The sequence below is a fragment of the Phoxinus phoxinus genome (assembly GCF_949152265.1).
Source record: "Phoxinus phoxinus genome assembly, chromosome: 8".
NCBI lineage: Eukaryota > Metazoa > Chordata > Actinopteri > Cypriniformes > Leuciscidae > Phoxinus > Phoxinus phoxinus.
Window position 1 is genome coordinate 4,264,167 of NC_136883.1, and position 20,654 is coordinate 4,284,820.

At 39.7% G+C, this 20,654-nt stretch overlaps 1 protein-coding gene across 1 annotated transcript in view; it reads left to right on the forward strand.

Annotated features, from left to right (window-relative positions):
• Positions 1 to 20,654, forward strand: part of dner (delta/notch-like EGF repeat containing) — a 41,471-nt gene that overhangs the window by 13,994 nt on the left and 6,823 nt on the right. Inside the window, exons 5-11 of the mRNA XM_079620562.1 lie at positions 461 to 609; positions 768 to 921; positions 6,096 to 6,209; positions 10,057 to 10,287; positions 13,484 to 13,606; positions 13,686 to 13,799; positions 14,507 to 14,638. Coding sequence (XP_079476688.1) covers positions 461 to 609; positions 768 to 921; positions 6,096 to 6,209; positions 10,057 to 10,287; positions 13,484 to 13,606; positions 13,686 to 13,799; positions 14,507 to 14,638 — 1,017 coding nt within the window. The remainder of the gene's footprint in view (positions 1 to 460; positions 610 to 767; positions 922 to 6,095; positions 6,210 to 10,056; positions 10,288 to 13,483; positions 13,607 to 13,685; positions 13,800 to 14,506; positions 14,639 to 20,654) is intronic.

The following is a 20,654-nucleotide window of genomic DNA, read 5'->3' on the forward strand; positions in this document are numbered from 1 at the left end:
TGTGTGTGTGTGTGTGTGTGTGTGTGTGTGTGTGTGTGTGTGTGTGTGTGTGTGTGTGTGTGTGTGCGTGCGTGCGTGCGTGCGTGCGTGCGTGCGTGCGTGCGTGTGTGTGTGTGTGTGTGCTTGCGTGTGTGTGCTTGCGTGCGTGCGTGTGTGTGTGTGTGTGTGTGTGTGTGTGTGTGTGTGTGTGCTTGCGTGCGTGCGTGGTTTGTCTGGTAAACCCTGCTACATTATGGGGAAAGATAGCAATATCCAAATTTTTGGCTCCCAATATTTTTTTTACATGTTAAAATGCAGAAAGTGTTCTGTGATGGGTAGGGTTAGTGTAAGGGGAGAGAATATAGTCCAGTTTGTCCAGTACGAAAATCATTATGTCTATGGAAAATCCCCATAAAACATGACAAAATGTAAAAATGCAGTATCACGCCGATTGATCGTTTCGTGGCTCTTGTTCTTGTAGGTGTGCTGCACGTTGGAACAGCCTCTGGTCCTGAAGTCACTTTGAGACTGCATCTCATGGTAAAAACCAACAACTGCATTGAGCCCGGCAGTGGATTCAGTGACCCACAATGCTCCGGGAAAGGGAAGTGCATCACCCAGTCTTCTGTGGTAATGACCTCATATCATAATTAGCATGAAGTGTTATATTACAATCCTGAATTTGTGCTGCGGTTTTTCTTTCCAACATTAATTCTGTTCTATTTGTGTTCTCTCTGTCCAGAATATGTGTCAACATTAAATTGCGTGTGTTTAAATGTGAATCGCAGGACACGTTTTACTGCCAGTGTGATGAGGGGTATTCTGGGATCTTCTGTGAGGAGTTTGACGCGTGTCACATGAGGCCCTGCGAGAACAATGGCACCTGTACTGACCTCAGACAGAGAGATGAAGGACAGAACTACAGCTGTTCCTGCCAGCCAGGTGTGTGAGCTTGTGTCATGTGTGTCCGGTGTGTGTCCCCTGCCCTGACGGACTGATATAATTAACAGGACACTGAACTTAGTCGCATCATTTCATACATTTCATTGTTTAGTGTGTAATACGTGATAACTTTTTAAAGGGGTGGTATAATGCCCTTTTCACAAGATGTAAAATAACTCTCTGATGTCCCCAGAGTGTGTGTGTGAAGTTTTAGCTCAAAATACCCCACAGATATTTTTATAAAGCATGTTAAAGTAGTCACTTTTTGAGGGTTTGCAAAAACGCACCGTTTTGTGCCTGGCCCTTTAAATGTAAATGAGCTGCTGCAGAGGGCGGGGTTTCAAGAGCTCGTGTGTGTTAGCAGCTGCGATTACCTCACACACACACACACACACACACACACACACACTAAAATTACAGAAACTGTTCTGTCTTTAATGTTAAAACGGAGTCAGACAAAGATGGAGAGACTCAAGAAGAAGTGACAACATGTAGAAGCAACAGGACGTCTCTGAATGGTTAGTTGATGAATTTATGTTGCTGATGTGGCGTTAAAGCAGCACTCAGTAAGATCGGGATTTCTTTGTTGTATCCTCGCGTTTTGCTCGGAGGTTTCTCTCTAGAGCTCCCCCCGCAGCTTCGGAATAGATATTTGACAACAACTGTTAAAAACTCGCTGGCTATTCTCAGACACTAGAGGCTTAGTAGATCAACGACATCAAAGCAGATGGGAAACTCTTTGCAACGTCGTCTTCATTCGGGTTCCAACAGCGTGAGGGAGCGCAATAATGACAGCATTATAGCAGATTTCTTTTTGCAGTAAAGCAATTCTTTACCTCGCGAGACTTGGGATCACACGATACTTCCAGACGAAGAGGCCGGCGGGCCGCCGGCCCAAAGTTGCAAACGCTGTTTTTCCGCTCACGGGCACCAGGGGGGTGCGAAACCACCACCATTCAACCCAAAATAAGTAATATAACCATTCCAGTGACTCCGAAGTTGATCAGTTAAGGTAAAAAAGTTACTTAGTTCACCTTTAACTATCTTCAATTCGCATATTCTGTCATGATAATGTATAAATCGCTCGTAGGAACTGTTGTGAGATGCACACAGAGTGACTTTCTATTGCATGTGAAAAGATGGATGCTAAAGTTTGAGCTGACTCACAAATGTGCTCGACTACAACAACTCTTCCTCTTCTCAACATGGACTGTGTTCAGGGGGCGGGGCTTATGTACATTTTAGACTTGCTGATGTCACTAACCCGGAGGAATGTCGTGTAGTTCCTACCAGCCGTTTGTTGTAGTCCTTTTCTTTAAAAGCAAATATCTCCCTTTGCTTTGAACTTTGAGCGTTGTAACTTTGCAGATGTTGTTTATGATCAAACAGCAACATTACACACTAACTAAAGTTAGAAAAGTCAAATCATACTCAACCACTCCTTTAAAATAAATGTTTGTTTTGATTGGAATTATATCACATTTTCATGCCGCTATTCATCAGTGAATTATATAGGATAAAAGCAAAATCGTTTTTTTATTGAAATTAAAGCATCATGCTTTCACTGTCTATCTACTCTTTTCCAAAATACTTGTTGTATACATGTTTAAATTATTACGTATATTTTTATATCATATATATATATATATATACAGTATACATATACAAAAAAATATTAAGTAATAAAATAAAAAAAATATATATATATATTATTACAATTTAAAATAACTGTTTTATATTTGAATATATTGTAAAATGTAATTTATTCCTGTGATCAAAGCTGAATATTCAGCATCATACTCCAGTCTTCAGTGTCACATGATCCTTCAGAGATCTGTATAATATGATGATTTGCTGCTCAAGAAACATTTATTCTTATTATCAGTGTTTTACGGTATGGAAGCTACTGTAGTTTGCGCCACTGAATACAAAAATGTAAAAGGTAATTGTGACTTTTTATCTCACAATTCTGATTTACGTTTCGCTATAAAAAAAAATTTGTTATAAAGTTGTTAGAAATTGTGAGTTATAAAAAGTCAGAATTGTGTGATACAAACTCGCAATTGCAAGAAAAAAAATATAAGAAATCTTCCAAATTGTTTTATTCCGTGGCGGAAACAAGCTTCCATAGTACGGAGCCCCTAAAGGGACATGGTGCTGGAAAAAATCTGAGATGGGAGGAAAAATATTAAGCCAATGCTTTTGCGCTCCCCAGAGAGCGTTCCCTCGCAAAAAAATGTTTATCGGCTGAACGCAAAACATTTGCAAGAGAAGGCAAAAGCATTGACAAATAATTGTTTTCCTTCATCTCATATTTTTCTCCTTCACCATGTCCCTTTAGGGGCTCCGTAGTGTTGTGATACATCTGAAAAATATGAAAAAGATTTATATAAAACTGTATATTTTTGTGAAAACTGTGTTGCTTTTTAAATTTTCTTTGATGAAATGAACCACATTTAGTGTTATTAGTGTTGCTGTAAATTGCAATTTCCCTATTTAGTTATTCCTACGAAGACATTCAAAATATTAACATGAAATAGTTCTAAACATTCGCACAACATGAATCTAACAAGAAGAAATGTCCTTATGAATTGTGAATGTGCCGTCTTGAAAGTCTGTTAACATGTGCATAACAGAATAACTGAGGTTGACCTTGAGCCGAGCAGGATTTGAGCTGGAATGCTTTAAATGGAAAGATGGGGCAGGGGAAGTAAATGGGAGATGAAGAACAAAACAGAGCGTGAGCAAGAGACATTGAAGGTCGGGGGGGATGATCAAATGCCTTTGATCATGGAAATTACGATTATTTTGATCCTGCATTTAAGTTATTTAAAGCCTTCCAGATGAAGCAACTGTGCCTTTTTTAAGACGTGTTGTCATGGACATGCTGATTGCAAAACATGTCTATTAAGCTCTAGACGAAGCACACACACACACACACACACACACACACACACACACACACACACACACACACACACACACACACACTGTTTACTGCTCTGACCATTGTTGTAAGAGGATTATTGAGAACACAGGAGGGCATAAATGATGTGAATTAGCTGTATTGTGAGAAAAGCAAACGGCCTGCTTTGGCCGACTGAATCGTGCTGGTTTATAACCGAAAGCTTTGTTAAAAACTGTTTTTATGTGAAGGAAAGGAACAGATTGTGTTTTCTGTGAGCCATTTGTGTGGTTTTGTCTACATTATGAGGACCAAATGTCCCCAAAAGGAGAGTAAAACCTCAAATCACCAACAAGGAAAACAGCTTAATAAACAATTAATAATGACTTAATGAAAATGTAAAATGCTTTTGTGTGTGTGTGTGTGTGTGTGTGTGTGTGTGTGTGTGTGTGTGTGTGTGTGTGTGTGTGTGTGTGTGTGTGTGTGTGTGTGTGTGTGTGTGTGTGTGTGTGTGTGTGTGTGTGTGTGTGTGTGTGAGGGTTAGTTTTAGAAATATCTTAAGCTCAGTATAAAAAACAATAGACGTCAATGGAAAGTTCCCACTAAAAACAAACATTAACATTGAATGTCACGTTGTTATTTCATGCACTGGTCAATTTTGAGATTTTGAGATTACCGGTATTTTGGTATACAAAATATACTTTGCACTTTATCTATTTACACCTGTGTATATTTCCATTACAATAGATACTGTATCTTTAAAGACTGTTTTCTCAAAAATAAATGAATTCTGCATAGAGTCAGAACTTCAGTAGCACTTATATATACCAAACCTTACAGTTTTATTCTTTATTCTATATATTACATCAGTTTTTACTGAAGGGTTTGTTCATATACAATTTGCCAATTTTACATAGTAAAAAAAAGTATGGCTGTTCACAGTATTTTCTGATTTATAAAAGAGATATCTAATATCCCCTGTGTGAAAACGGTTTACTTTAATATGTCAACAAAATGAAACAAGAATTTTGAACCAGGCTTTATCCAATGGTCAGATTTCTGCAAATTGAATGTATGCAAGTTAGTGCATTTTTAATTAATTGCTGTTCTTAATGCAATTGATCAACCGGGAAAGTATGGTGATATCTATTAGTTCAATGTTTTACCCTATTCATAAATTCAGATGTGTTATGGCACAGTAATGATACAGTAATAAATAATACAATGTGTGGGGACATTTTGGATGGTAATACCATCTTTGATCTTGTGGGGACATTTTTTGGTCCCCATGAGAAAAAAAAAACAGCTTTTAAATTATACCAAGTGATGTTTTTTGAAAATATAAAAATGCAGAAAGTTTTCTGTGATGAGTAGATTAATGCTGGGTACACACCAAAAGATAATCGGGCTGATTTTGGGCCGATTTCCCCCCTTCCGACAATCCTAGCTATGTCCCGATTATCTTGATGGTTCTACAGATTATCTTATCAGATTTTCCCTTGGTGTGAAGTGTGTTAAGAGTGTTCGAACCTGCTCGGAAGAACGTTGGATCTGTCGTACATGTTGAATATTTACGATCAGAAATCCTGATGTGTGGGGGGGAACCCCGAGGACAAATGTGCACGCTCTGGAGATTTATTACGTGAAACGAAACAATATCCAATCAGAAAGCGAGATCAAGGAAGACGGAAGCATCACAAACGTAGTCATGGCGCAGCACAAAGTGAAATTGATGTGGACAGCAGAGATGGAGGATCAGCTTGTTGATTTGTGGCAACAGCACGAATGTTTATACAACGTGTCGTGTAAAACCTACCAATAGACTGGACAAGGAGAAGAGTTGGTCAGAAATATTTTTCTTTTTAAAAATAAAATATTTTTTCCGCCATGAATTTTCTGTGAAAATCATTCCAAACAATATCATCGCAATTTCTTCCTGCATATCGTCCGCCTTGCTTATTCTGAAGTCTCGCGAGATTTTGCAAGATTTCCTGTGTTCACAGTCGAGACTCTGGTTGAAAATCTGTTTGTGTTTGGTGTGCTGTCTTTGTCACATCATGGCACACCACACACTATAGGAGCAAACCGGTTAAATCTAGGATTTTTTCTCCTCATGTTTGTGGTCTGTCACATTTTTTTAAATCCTATTAGATGTAAAACAAAAATTGGTGTGTTCCCAGCATTAGTGCAAGGGAAGAGAATATACAAAATCTTTACGTCTATGGAAAGTCCCCATAAAACACGGTAACCCATGGTGTGTGTGTTTCAGGTTTTGAAGGAGAGCGTTGTCAGTCGTTGGTGGATCACTGTGTGTCTGGACCCTGCAGGAACGGGGCCACCTGCTCCAGCAGCCTCGAAGGCCCTCACTGCTACTGTGCTGAAGGTACTTATTAATAGCCTCCTCTCATCAAATCACGTCTGACACAATCAAATCTGTTGTGTGTTCTGCTTGGTGTGTATGTTTGGAAGTGTACGTGTGTGTGTGTTAAAGGGATAGTTCACTTTAAAATTAAAATTCTGTCATCATTTACTCACCCTCAAGTTGTTTCAAACCTGTATTAATTTATTTCTTCTGCTGAACACAAAGAAAGATATTTTGAAGAATGTCAGAAACCAAACAGTAGTCTGTACCCATTGACTTCCATAGTAGGAAAAAAAAATACTATGGAAGTCAATGGGTACAGACTACAGTTAGGTTACTGACATTCTTCAAAATATCTTTCTTTGTGTTCAGCAGAAGAAATAAATTAATACAGGTTTGAAACAACTTGAGGGTGAGTAAATGATGACAGAATTTTAATTTTAAAGTGAACTATCCCTTTAAGCTTGAGTCGTCCTGATTCAAGCTCTATTTCTGTTCCTTCTCCTCCCGCTCTCTCAAAGTGTGTCAGAGAGCTGCTTATTTTAAACTCTCTGCTTTTCTTCCAATTAATCGTGAAGCGCGGCACAGCTCCGCCCCCTCTCTCAGGAGGACACACACCGTTCCTCCAGCGATGGCTCTCTCTAACCAGGGCAGACTCAGTCAGCAGATACAACAGGGACACGACCACTCCTGCTTCCCGAAGAACCACAAAAAACAGTTCGGAACGGAAATTTGATAGCCGTCTCTTGAGCGTTGGAGGCAGAAATGCACTCGTAGGCTGAAATGTTCATCTTGTGGTGTGAACTGGCACCGTTTGAAACGCAAGGAACGCTGCAACAATAAGGAAAGTGCCACTATTTGCACATTTTTAATTGGTTTAGTACAGCTCAGGGTACGGCTTTTAATATTTCAACAGCCACATGAGGCAGTTAATAGCTTTTTCGGCATCTCAGAGTTAAAACATCCATTCAAACTCTACAGGGCAATAGAAACGACCGCGTGCAGCAATGAAAGGCGTTCGGCTGGAATCTAACCTTTTTAATATCTGTCATTACTTCCAAAGTAGCAGCATTCAAAACAGGGAAAGGCACATGAGACTCAAAAATTAAAATGAATCGTTTTATAATCATCTCCATTTCCTTTCAAACTGGCATGATTTTATTTTTCAGTGGAACACAATTTTTATTTTAAATCTTCACAAAGCAGTTTATCATAAATAACAGTTCTTAATGTGTGCATTCATGAATTGCTAAAAAAAAAAAAAACGCCATAAAAGTACAGTAGTTGGTAACACTTTATTTGAAGACTGACATGACACCTTCATAATCATGATATGACACCTCATGAATATGAAGGAGGATTTATGCATGTTTATGACAACTGTCATTAAGTGTCATTTGCTCAATTATGACATTTTTAATGCAAATGTGACATTGTTTAAGATGTCTTTGTTATGACAACTTGACATTACCAAGACAACATAACCTGTCATAAATATGTATTAAACATGACACAGCAGATTAATTATCAAACTTAAGAAACCACTTAGCTTTATGGGTTAACAATGTCATGTGGTTGGTTTTGACATTGGCTGTCATGAGGCCATTATAAAAGTGTCATGAATATTTTCTTGACCTCAACAGTGGTACATATTGAATTTGTCATTAAAATGACATTTCAAGTAAAGTGTTACCAAGTAGTCCAAATTACTCATGCACTATTTGTTTCAAGCCATACAATGAATTTATGTAAGAAACAGACTGAAATATAAGTCATTATTTGCTGAAACTCTTCCCTTTCGCTGAAGCTCTCGAATTAAATATTTTTGTGAGGTTTTTTCATGAGACAATTTTCTCATGTTCAAACTGGCATTATTCGTCAATTTGATTTGATCCTACATGTGCATCTGACTTCAGAAAAATGACTTGGCGCACAAGTCAGATGGCCGACTGTTAAGGTGCTGGTCATGGTCATAGTTTCTCCTTTTGTGTCCCAAAAAAAAAAAAACTAAATAATGACAGCGTTTTCATTTGTGGGTGAACTATTCCCTCATACACTGGCAGTGAGACACATTCATGTTGCCTCAGTCAGGCTGCGAGAGTTTCATTAAGATAATGCATGAGCGCTCCTCCGCAAGGGAAACTGTGGTGGGTGGATGAGCGCTGAGCTCTATTGCTCGGTGTGTGATTGACTTTTATTGGGGGGATCATAGCAACCAAGCTTGTAATCTTCTGGCGTGTGCATGTCACTGAAAGGAGAAACACAAACATATACCCAACATGCGTACTGTGCATCTGTGTGTTTTAGAACGTGTGTAGAATTGAACATTAACCAAGATTAATAAATGCTGTAAAAGCATTGTTCATTACTGTTATTATATTAACACATGCTGACATTAGTTCTGAACTTAAATGTTTTGTGTTCAACACTAGTTCAACTCTTTCAGCCGAATATGTGGTCAGTAAGTGTTTGCTGAAGTGTGAACTATAAATACTGTTTTTGAGTTTGATTATTCCTGAATATAGTTTATTTCTGTTGTATCCCTTTATTTAGGATCATAGTAATGAAACGTTAGTTTGGGTTCCAATGCTTATTAGCCTGCATATTACTAGGATATTGGCTGTTTATTAGCCTAGTACTTTAAAAAAGCACATATTAATGCCTTTATTCTGCATGACCATAGTCTACATCCTTAAGCCTACCCTACACTTAATCTTAACAACTATATTTAACTATTAATAAGCTGTAATTTGGAGTTTATTGAGGCAAAAGTCGTAGTTAATAGTTAGTTAATAGTGAGTATTGGACCCTAATCTAAAGTGTGACCAAACGTATTACTATAGTAATGTACTTGAATGGATTGTGCCAGGTTCAATACAAGTTAAGTTGCACAGAGATTAGCACAGAAAATAATAAACTCATCTGTAAGTTTGGGGAAAAAAAGATCAGATTTCTATATGGAAAAAAATGTGATTTAGCAAAAATAGACTATTTCCATTGTGAATGTTTTACAGTAAGCTCAATTATTGATTGTTGTAACATTGTGAGGATTATTTTCTGTGGTAATCAACAGTCACATATGCTGAATAAAGAGACATCCTTCAAGTACAGAACTCATGTAAATATTTAAGATATATTATAAACCGGATAGTTCCAGTCCTTGATTCTGATTGGTTCGAAGCCGTTGTAAATTACTCAACAAACGCACACCTGTGACCGCATTACATTAGTGTTACTGCGCTTTGTGATTCTTTGTTGCTGCATGTGTTGCTTAGCAACCTCTTTGGTACTACATTGCTTGGCGGAGGAATAATAACGTTATATTTTTGTTGCTGGTGTTTTTATTTTATGAATAAAATTAATATTAAAATGAATACTCCGCTCCGCGTCGTGCCTAACACCGCCCCTTAACTGTTAAAAATCCACTGTAAAACACAGCTTCGCGGGGCTAATTGCTTTATTAACACAAAGTAACAATGAACTGCTTTTACACTATTTATTTAAAAATAAAAATGTGTTCAAACCCTCCCCTTCAAAGCTCACACTGATCTGTCTTCACTTATAAGTGCCACGCCCACATCATCTCAACATCCAATCAACAACCGGTGCACAAAACCAAGTCCCGCCCGACAAGTTTTTTTTCCCGATAATCCCTTACACTCGAATGTACGTCACAATACGGAAGAAAAGATCTGTCACTACTTCCGTTTCATCAAGACTTTAAATATTAGCAGCATCTGTCAAATACGATCTCAGCCATCGTTCTCATCGGCTGAATGATTCCTATTGGACTGTATCAGATTTAAACTGGTGTCTCTATGTGTAGTGCACACTTGAGTGTCTTCCTCTTTCTCCTTCTCTTTGTTAGGGTATCAGGGCTCCACGTGTGAGCAGAAGATTGATCCCTGTGCTTCCGGGCCCTGCCATAATAATGCCAGCTGCTCCCCACAAGGCTCTGGTTTGGGCTACAGCTGCACCTGTCCTGCGGGCTACACCGGACCCACCTGTGCCCAGCTGGTGGACTTCTGCGCCCTCAACCCGTGCGCTCACGGCATCTGCCGCAGCGTCGGGACCAGCTATAGGTGCCTGTGTGTTCCAGGTGAGGATCTCGTCTGCTTCCGCTCGCACAGTCTCTCCCTTCACTCCCTCCATCTGGTTGTCATGGCAACTGCCTCCAGTGTATTGCGTGCTCAGACATCATTGTCTGTGAAGTGTGACTGCAGCAGCTGTGCAGCCAGATCAGTCTATCCACTGATATCACCCCGCTCTGATAAGAGGTGTCCGATGGGACCGCTGTTTTCTCCAGTGGGATTGCAAATAATGCTCAGTGGGATTGCGCTATGAAGACGACACTTCTTTCTGGAAACAACTGCCCGGTGGGATTGCTGTGCTTTGCGCACTCATTGAAAACAAAATGGTCCTCAGCTAAATAAATTTGGAAAATGATTTAATGGCAGCATTCAGGGCCTTCGAGACCGATTAGCGGTGTTTGCAAAGTAAAGCACAAAGTATACTTCAGTTTTTACACGTACACTAGGATATGCGTACAGTAGGGGTTGGATTGATTAGTCGACTTTAATGCTCGGCCATGACGCTTTAAACTTGACGTCGACTAGTCGCTGGTCATGGCCTATAGTGGGCGCTACAGGATAAGCCATTTCCTGACACTCACGCTCCGTTTCCAACAGTTAAAATGACAAATAAATGCATACTCTGAAAGCTCTCCTTAAGACATGTTTGATTATACTATCTGGATGCTCAAAATTTATAGTGTGAATGCACGTTTTAAGCCGGGGACACACTTAGCGACTGAAAGGCCAATTCTGAATTTAATTTGATACTTGCGACTGATCATGCCGAAACGCGCCGAGACAGAGACAGTTGCGTTCAGTCAGTGTTCTGTTGGTCTTTAAAGGGATGATGAACTGAGAAATACATTTTTCCTTGAGCTTTTGACATATACAGTTGGAGGTCATCCTACTATAAGAATATCCTGTAAGTTTCAGAACTGAAAACTTGTTAGTCCAATAAAAGCTTGTATTGACAGCAGGCCCAGCGGACGACAGGTTTTTCAAAGTGGGGATCTGTGACGTCACAGGGTATCAAACCCCGCCTCCGCAGAAGAAGATCGACGCCTACTTCAACACCGCCTGTTTAGCTCCGCCCACCGATCCGCGCATTACATGAAACTCATTATAATATGCAAAACTATTATCCAATCATAGCAGTGGACGTTTACTTCCAAGTCTTCAATGCGGCATGCCCGTAAAAACTGCCATAGGCTGAAACCCAGGGTAGAAAATAGCCTATTACTTATTCATTTTGATGTTTTTGAATGTAAAAACCAAGCAAAGGTCATAAGTTGACCTCAGACAAACAATTTTTAAAAAGCCAGTTCATGACCTCTTTCAAATCTGCTTCAGTCGTTGGAAACTGTCTGTAAGTGTGTTCAGGTCAGTCTTAGAATGATCAGCTAGTTGTAGCTTGTGTGTCCGTGGCATTAATCAGCGTGCTAAACTAATGCGTGCTGCATTGTTACGCACACACATTGCTCGCACGCTCTGTGATTTATCAATAAAATAGTTTAGAAACTGAAAAGTTCTAGCATATTTTTTCTTAGTAACTAAAACCCACAGCGTCACTATTAATAGAGAGACGCTGTCAGTTAGAATTAATTCACACGCAATCACTCGCTAATGCATTCATAAATGTAATCGTGCGCCACTTTATCTGTGTCTGATTTAGAACGAGCAGAAATCTGTGAGAAATATAGCGATTTTTATAAATGCGCACACACATGCGGCTTGATTTTTTTTTGTGTGTGTTTACAAGGAAGCAGCACTGGCCCAGACAGCTTCATGGTCAAAAAAGAAACAACCAACAAATAGAAATGCAGAAACAATATAGACTTGTGTTTCCGAGCGCTTGCGTGAGGGGGTTTAGAGATAACTCTAGTTTAAACGAGTGCAAAGACATTTGTATTGGTCATAACTTCTGGACAGCAGACATGGTCGAGGATAAAACTTTCTAACGTGCAAGTAAGTGTGGAGCACCTGTGTTTGTGCACGCTATCAAACGGATATGTTCATCATCAGCGCAGCGTGTGCTTTCTAACCACACGCTCTCTGTACGCTCAGCTCCCACATGAGGCTTGACTAATCCATTTGCACTAATTCATTTGTGCACAAGGGTGTTGCAACTCTAGCGGTTTCACAGTCTAACAAGAATCGGAGAAGATGGAACAACAATAGATGCCTGTGTTGACAAGCACTTGTGAATGAGAATTACGAGATATCCACAACTCTAGTTTAAACGAGTACAGAGTTTAAACTATTTTTGTGCTAATTAGTTGTTACGCAAGGTGGCAACACTGGCTCTACTCGTTGTTTCATGGTCGAAAAATAAATATAAGAGAGTAAACAACGACGACAACAACAACAACTGTACAATAGACATCCATGTCACCTGTTAAAAAACACAACATAATCATATATTGACGAATGGAGTAGAGCCATTTATAGAGACTACCAACAAACACACACATTGTGGTGGGTTCTTGTTGGCCACAATTAAAATAAATAAGCATCTTGCAACCACCCCTAAACCCCTAGCAACGGCATAGCCACTCAAAACTAGTGTGTGTGTGTGTGTGTGTGTGTGAGTGGGTATGTGGGTGGGAGGGAGAAGGGATAAAAGGAGAAAAGCCAAATGCTGCCCAGAAAATATTGCCATGAATTGCTTCTACTTTTTGTGCCTGACATTTTGTTACTTTACAGTCAAACATTTTTAGATATAAATACGTCATCTGTGTCATCCGTTTGCTCACATTCTGTAAACCCCATCCAAACGAAACACTTACACTGCTCTCTAGTGGACAACATGCAGGAATATTCAAGGTGAAGTTATTTCACCCAAAACTGGAAATGTTGTCATTCATTTCTCACTGTCATGTCGTTCCAAACCCGTAAGACTTTCGTTCAGCTTCAGAACACAAATGAAGAACTTTTTGATGAAGTCTGAGAGCTTTCTGTCCCTCATTGACAGCTACGCAACTACCACTTTCACGCTTCAAAACGTTCATAAAGAGATCGTAAAACGAATCCATATAAATCAAGCGGGTTAGTCCAAATTTTTTTAAGAGACACGATCACAATGAAAAGATTAAATTTAGGATTTTATTTATTTTTCCACTTTTTTGGGGTGAACTATCCCTTTAAGCTCTATGGACCCCATGCTGTTGACATGCTGTTGATCGGCACAGATCATAATTATTATTTTTTTGTCTGTCCTCTTAGGTTATCACGGTCTGTACTGTGAGGAGGAGTATAATGAATGCTTGTCTGCTCCCTGTCAGAACTACGCCACATGCAGAGACCTGATCAATGCCTACGAGTGCATCTGCGCCCCACAGTTCACAGGTGCGTGCAGGACTGTGCCTATGTAATGCATCTGGCCTTAAAATGCCATAATTAATGGATGTGATGTGGGTTATTTCAGGTAAGCACTGTGAGATATATAGAGACCCCTGTCTGAGGCTCAGGTGCCAGAATGGAGGACATTGTGAAAGTGGAGGCAGAAACACATCCTGTGTGTGTCCACCAGGATATATGGGTAAATATTAGTGTTCGTTTATGTTTTTATGATAGTGAGATTGTTACCATACTACTACTAATTCTGCAGTACATAACATGCATATTGTGTAAAGCATGCTAATTTTCTGCATGCATGAAATACCCAGAAAACATAAGTTGTGTCCCAAATGACACACTATACACTTCATATATGCACTCATCCGTGTAGTGTATGAAAGTTTTTTTTTTGTCATTCAACATTGGAGTCTGATGCCCCTCCTCCTCCGCTACGCAATTAAAGCTGCGACAGTTGACAGTGTCAAACAGTTCACACTTTTTTTCGGTTAATTAAATGCATCATCCGGGTATTTAAAGAGTACTTTTTTATTTGGGATATAATAGTCAAGGTCAAAGGTCAAGGTCAAAGCGTTTCATATGCACAGTGAGGAAAACAAGTTTCCCTGTACAAGGAAATTCTTTATTTGCTGTCAGTGTCCGCAGTGAATGCCAAGACAAGTGCAAAGTATGTAAAACACACACACATTCCACACTTTTTTCTCTCGATTAATTAAGTGCATCATCCGGATACTTAAAGTGCACTTGTTTTTTTGGCATTTTCAGTGTGAACGCAATATTTATACTACGAAATGGCGTAGAATAGTGCATAAGTACGCACATCGGGATGCACCTTTAGCCATTGTGTTTTTGAGGCGACTGCTGACTGCTGGGCTTTTAATCACTTTGCAGGTGAGAACTGTGAGGTTGACGTCAACGAGTGTGAGAGTAACCCATGTCATCATGGCGGCACCTGCATCGACCAATCAAATGGCTACACCTGTCACTGTCCTCCTGGCTGGGTCGGTGGAAGCTGTGAGATCCGTGAGTTTATGTTGACCTTCTGACTACACTACACTTCCCACTACACTTCACTTCCCGCTACACTACACTTCCCACTACACTTCACTTCCCGCTACACTACACTTCCCACTACACTACACTTCACTACACTACACTACACTACACTACACTACACTTCCCTCTACACTACACTTCCCACTACACTACACTTCCCACTACACTACACTACACTACACTACACTACACTTCACTACACTACACTACACTACACTACACTTCACTACACTACACTACACTACACTACACTACACTACACTACACTACACTTCCCTCTACACTACACTTCCCACTACACTACACTACACTACACTACACTACACTACACTTCACTACACTACACTACACTACACTACACTTCACTACACTACACTACACTACACTACACTACACTACACTACACTTCACTACACTACACTACACTACACTACACTTCACTACACTACACTTCACTACACTACACTACACTACACTACACTACACTACACTACACTTCACTACACTACACTACACTTCACTACACTACACTACACTTCACTACACTACACTACACTACACTTCACTACACTACACTACACTACACTACACTTCACTACACTACACTACACTACACTACACTTCACTACACTACACTACACTACACTTCACTACACTACACTACACTACACTACACTTCACTACACTACACTACACTTCACTACACTACACTACACTACACTACACTTCACTACACTACACTTCACTACACTACACTTCACTTCACTACACTACACTTCACTACACTACACTTCACTACACTACACTACACTTCACTACACTACACTACACTACACTTCACTACACTACACTACACTTCACTACACTACACTTCACTACACTACACTTCACTACACTACACTACACTACACTACACTTCACTACACTACACTACACTACACTACACTTCACTACACTACACTACACTACACTTCACTACACTACACTACACTACACTACACTTCACTTCCCACTACACTACACTACACTACACTACACTACACGTCACTACACGTCACTACACTACACTACACTACACTACACTACACTACACTTCACTACACTACACTACACTACACTTCACTACACTACACTACACTACACTACACTACACTTCACTACACTACACTACACTACACTTCACTACACTACACTACACTACACTTCACTACACTACACTACACTACACTACACTTCACTACACTTCACTACACTACACTACACTTCACTACACTACACTACACTACACTACACTACACTACACTTCACTACACTACACTACACTACACTACACTACACTTCACTACACTTCACTACACTACACTACACTACACTTCACTACACTACACTACACTTCACTACACTACACTTCACTACACTACACTTCACTACACTTCACTAAACTACACTACACTACACTACACTTCACTACACTACACTACACTACACTACACTTCACTACACTACACTACACTACACTACACTTCACTACACTACACTACACTACACTACACTTCACTACACTACACTACACTTCACTACACTACACTACACTACACTACACTACACTACACTTCACTAAACTACACTACACTTCACTACACTTCACTACACTACACTACACTACACTTCACTACACTACACTACACTACACTTCACTACACTACACTTCACTACACTACACTACACTACACTACACTTCACTACACTACACTACACTTCACTACACTACACTACACTACACTACACTTCACTACACTTCACTACACTACACTACACTACACTACACTTCACTACACTTCACTACACTACACTACACTACACTTCACTACACTACACTACACTACACTACACTACACTACACTTCACTACACTTCACTACACTACACTACACTTCACTACACTACACTACACTACACTACACTACACTTCACTACACTTCACTACACTACACTACACTACACTTCACTACACTACACTTCACTACACTACACTACACTACACTACACTTCACTACACTTCACTACACTACACTACACTACACTACACTACACTTCACTACACTTCACTACACTACACTACACTTCACTACACTACACTACACTACACTACACTACACTACACTTCACTAAACTACACTTCACTACACTTCACTACACTACACTACACTACACTACACTTCACTACACTACACTACACTACACTACACTACACTACACTTCACTACACTTCACTACACTTCACTACACTACACTACACTACACTTCACTACACTACACTACACTACACTACACTTCACTACACTACACTACACTACACTTCACTACACTACACTTCACTACACTACACTACACTACACTACACTACACTACACTTCACTACACTACACTACACTACACTTCACTACACTACACTTCACTACACTACACTTCACTACACTACACTTCCCACTACACTACACTACACTTCACTACACTACACTACACTACACTACACTTCACTACACTACACTACACTACACTTCACTACACTACACTACACTACACTTCACTACACTACACTTCACTACACTACACTACACTACACTTCACTACACTACACTACACTACACTTCACTACACTACACTACACTACACTTCACTACACTACACTTCACTACACTACACTACACTTCACTACACTACACTACACTACACTTCACTACACTACACTACACTACACTTCACTACACTACACTACACTACACTACACTTCACTACACTACACTTCACTACACTACACTACACTACACTACACTACACTACACTACACTTCACTACACTACACTACACTACACTTCACTACACTACACTTCACTACACTACACTTCACTACACTACACTTCCCACTACACTACACTACACTTCACTACACTACACTACACTACACTACACTACACTTCACTACACTACACTACACTACACTTCACTTCACTACACTACACTACACTACACTTCACTACACTACACTACACTTCACTACACTACACTTCACTTCACTACACTACACTACACTACACTTCACTACACTACACTTCACTACACTACACTTCCCACTACACTACACTACACTACACTACACTTCACTAAACTACACTACACTACACTTCACTACACTACACTTCCCACTACACTACACTACACTACACTACACTACACTACACTTCACTAAACTACACTACACTTCACTACACTACACTACACTACACTACACTACACTACACTTCACTACACTACACTACACTACACTTCCCTCTACACTTCACTTCCCGCTACACTACACTTCCCACTACACTACACTTCACTACACTACACTTCACTACACTACACTTCACTACACTACACTACACTTCACTACACTACACTTCCCACTACACTACACTACACTTCACTACACTACACTACACTACACTACACTTCACTAAACTACACTACACTTCACTACACTACACTACACTACACTACACTTCACTACACTACACTACACTACACTTCCCTCTACACTTCACTTCCCGCTACACTACACTTCCCACTACAACAGCTCTCACAATTATGACGAGGAGAGAAATATGAAGGGGATGATGAAGATTTGCCTTCAGATTGGATTTTATTTACAACGAAAATACATATGAATAAAATGGTTCCCATTTTATATTAAGTGTCTTATATTAAGCTACCCTTAAAGGGGTGGTTCAGGATTTTGGACATCGGACCTCATTTTCAAGTTAGCCTGGTTGTTATTCATCAGTGGAGACAGTTTTCAAAAAAAATCATCCAGTCCTTCCAGTTGCATAGTTTGCCGATGCTAGGCTAGCGCGAGTCAACGGTATCTGTGCTAGCTTGCCATTAAAAGCAGTTTTACCCACTCCAAAGTACACCAAAAGCAAATAAATTATAACGCCAGACTGTCGATGTAAATGTCTATTGAGAGAATAATGTTAGAAATCAAAGTACCGGTCCGGTACTCTTACATCTCAATGATCGCATTACATTTACAGGAACTAGTTTCTCAGCAGCGGCGGAATTTTACTTTGCTCCGGTTAGTAGTACTGCGCCGAAAAGTAAACACAGAACAGAAGCGCGCACTACAGACGGGACGTCTAGCTAGCTAGTAACGTTAGTAGCCTTGAACAACGATATTGAAAAACATTCGATTATAAACTAAGGAATTGGCAACATGGTGATTCGTTGTGCATTTCGAAATTGTAAAAATAAACCAAATAGATGGTCATGCAAAAAGTTTCCACAAATTTCCATTGAGAGATCCAGAAAGGAACCAACTGTGGCTTCTTTCTGCTGGCTTGGACAACGAGACACCGGCAGAGACTATTAAAGTTGCGAATTTGTAGTGATTATTTTAGACCAGACGACTTTGAATAACCCCATAATCGAAACGTTCATAAGTCACTGACAAGGAATGCAGTTCCAGCCGTCTTTCCATATGCACCAACAGCAGATGAACAGGTAATAACTTTTGTTAGGCTACTATAGCTATCTATTAAGCTAGTCCCTTCTCATAACTTATAGAATGACAATGACAGCGTTAGTGGAGATAACGTTACAGTTCAATTTCTGCCCTTTTAGTATCTATCTCGATTAGTTCTTCGTCTGTGTATTCCGGCTCATACATGTACGGTTCGTTGAATAAAACACATTCCTCGTCTCCAAAGTCTGAAACATTGGCATGGCTTTCAAACGTGGCCATAGTCCTATGTTGATTTCTTAGTGAAATATACTCTGCTTCTGTAGTGATGAGTGTCAGCGGCAGGTAAATACACTTGCGTCATGTGGAGACTCTCTCGGTTGCCTAGGTAACTTAATATCACTCCGCCGCTGCTGTAGACTGTGCTAATAAATACAGGGAACAAAGTGTAACTATTGCAATGCAATGAAAGGGTAGTTTGATTTCTAACATTATTCTCTCAACAGACATTTACATCGGCAGTCTGCCGTTATAATTTATTTGCTTTTGGTGTACTTTGGAGTGGGTAAAACTGTTTTTAATGGCAGGCTAGCTTATACCGTTGACTCGCGCTAGCCTAGCATCGGCGAACTATGCAACTGGAAGGACTGGATGAAATTTTTTGAAAACTGTCTCCACTGATGAATAACAACCAGGCTAACTTGAAAATGAGGTCCGATGTCCAAAATCCTGAACCACCCCTTTAACTGTATCTCACCTCAATAGCAATTTACAATACAACTTGAACAACATAATACACTTTAATTTAGTGTCCCTGTTACACTTCTTACATGTACTTACTATAGTTATAACCAGGGCTTGACATTAGCTTTTGTGTTCACCAGCCACTGTGGCTTGTGTTTTTCTAAAGTTACTATCTACTCAGCATGTTACCTGGCCACTTTTTCTTACATCGATACCATGGGGGAAAACTGCCATAGATATTTTTTATATTATCTCATATTTTGGCATCAGGTGTGTTAGGCTGATGTCACTTTAAGACCTGACGCACATGTCCATTATACTGTTACACATGCATCTCCTCTCTCAATGTTTACGTTCACTTAAAACATATCTGACTGTTTGTGTGAATACTTGCCAAAACCGGCATTTTGACATTATTTTCGGTGTATTTGACTGTGTAAGCAGTGAAAAGAACTCACTCATAAAGTCTCAAAAGAACGACTGTGTGCGCACTTTGGGTGTGAAGCGCTTCAGATATTTCAGTATCAATATACTGTATATCGAAAAATCTAAATTTTTGACAACACTTCATTGCACTTAGTTTATTTTTTCAGATACCTTTTAAAAAGACTACAATTGACAAATATAAAATTCAACTGTGAGACTGTTTCACCACTTCATTTTGGGGTTTTTTTCACCGGGTTGGCAGGTGTTAATGTCAAGCAGGCTTGTGCACAATTCACAATTGAATTGAGAATGA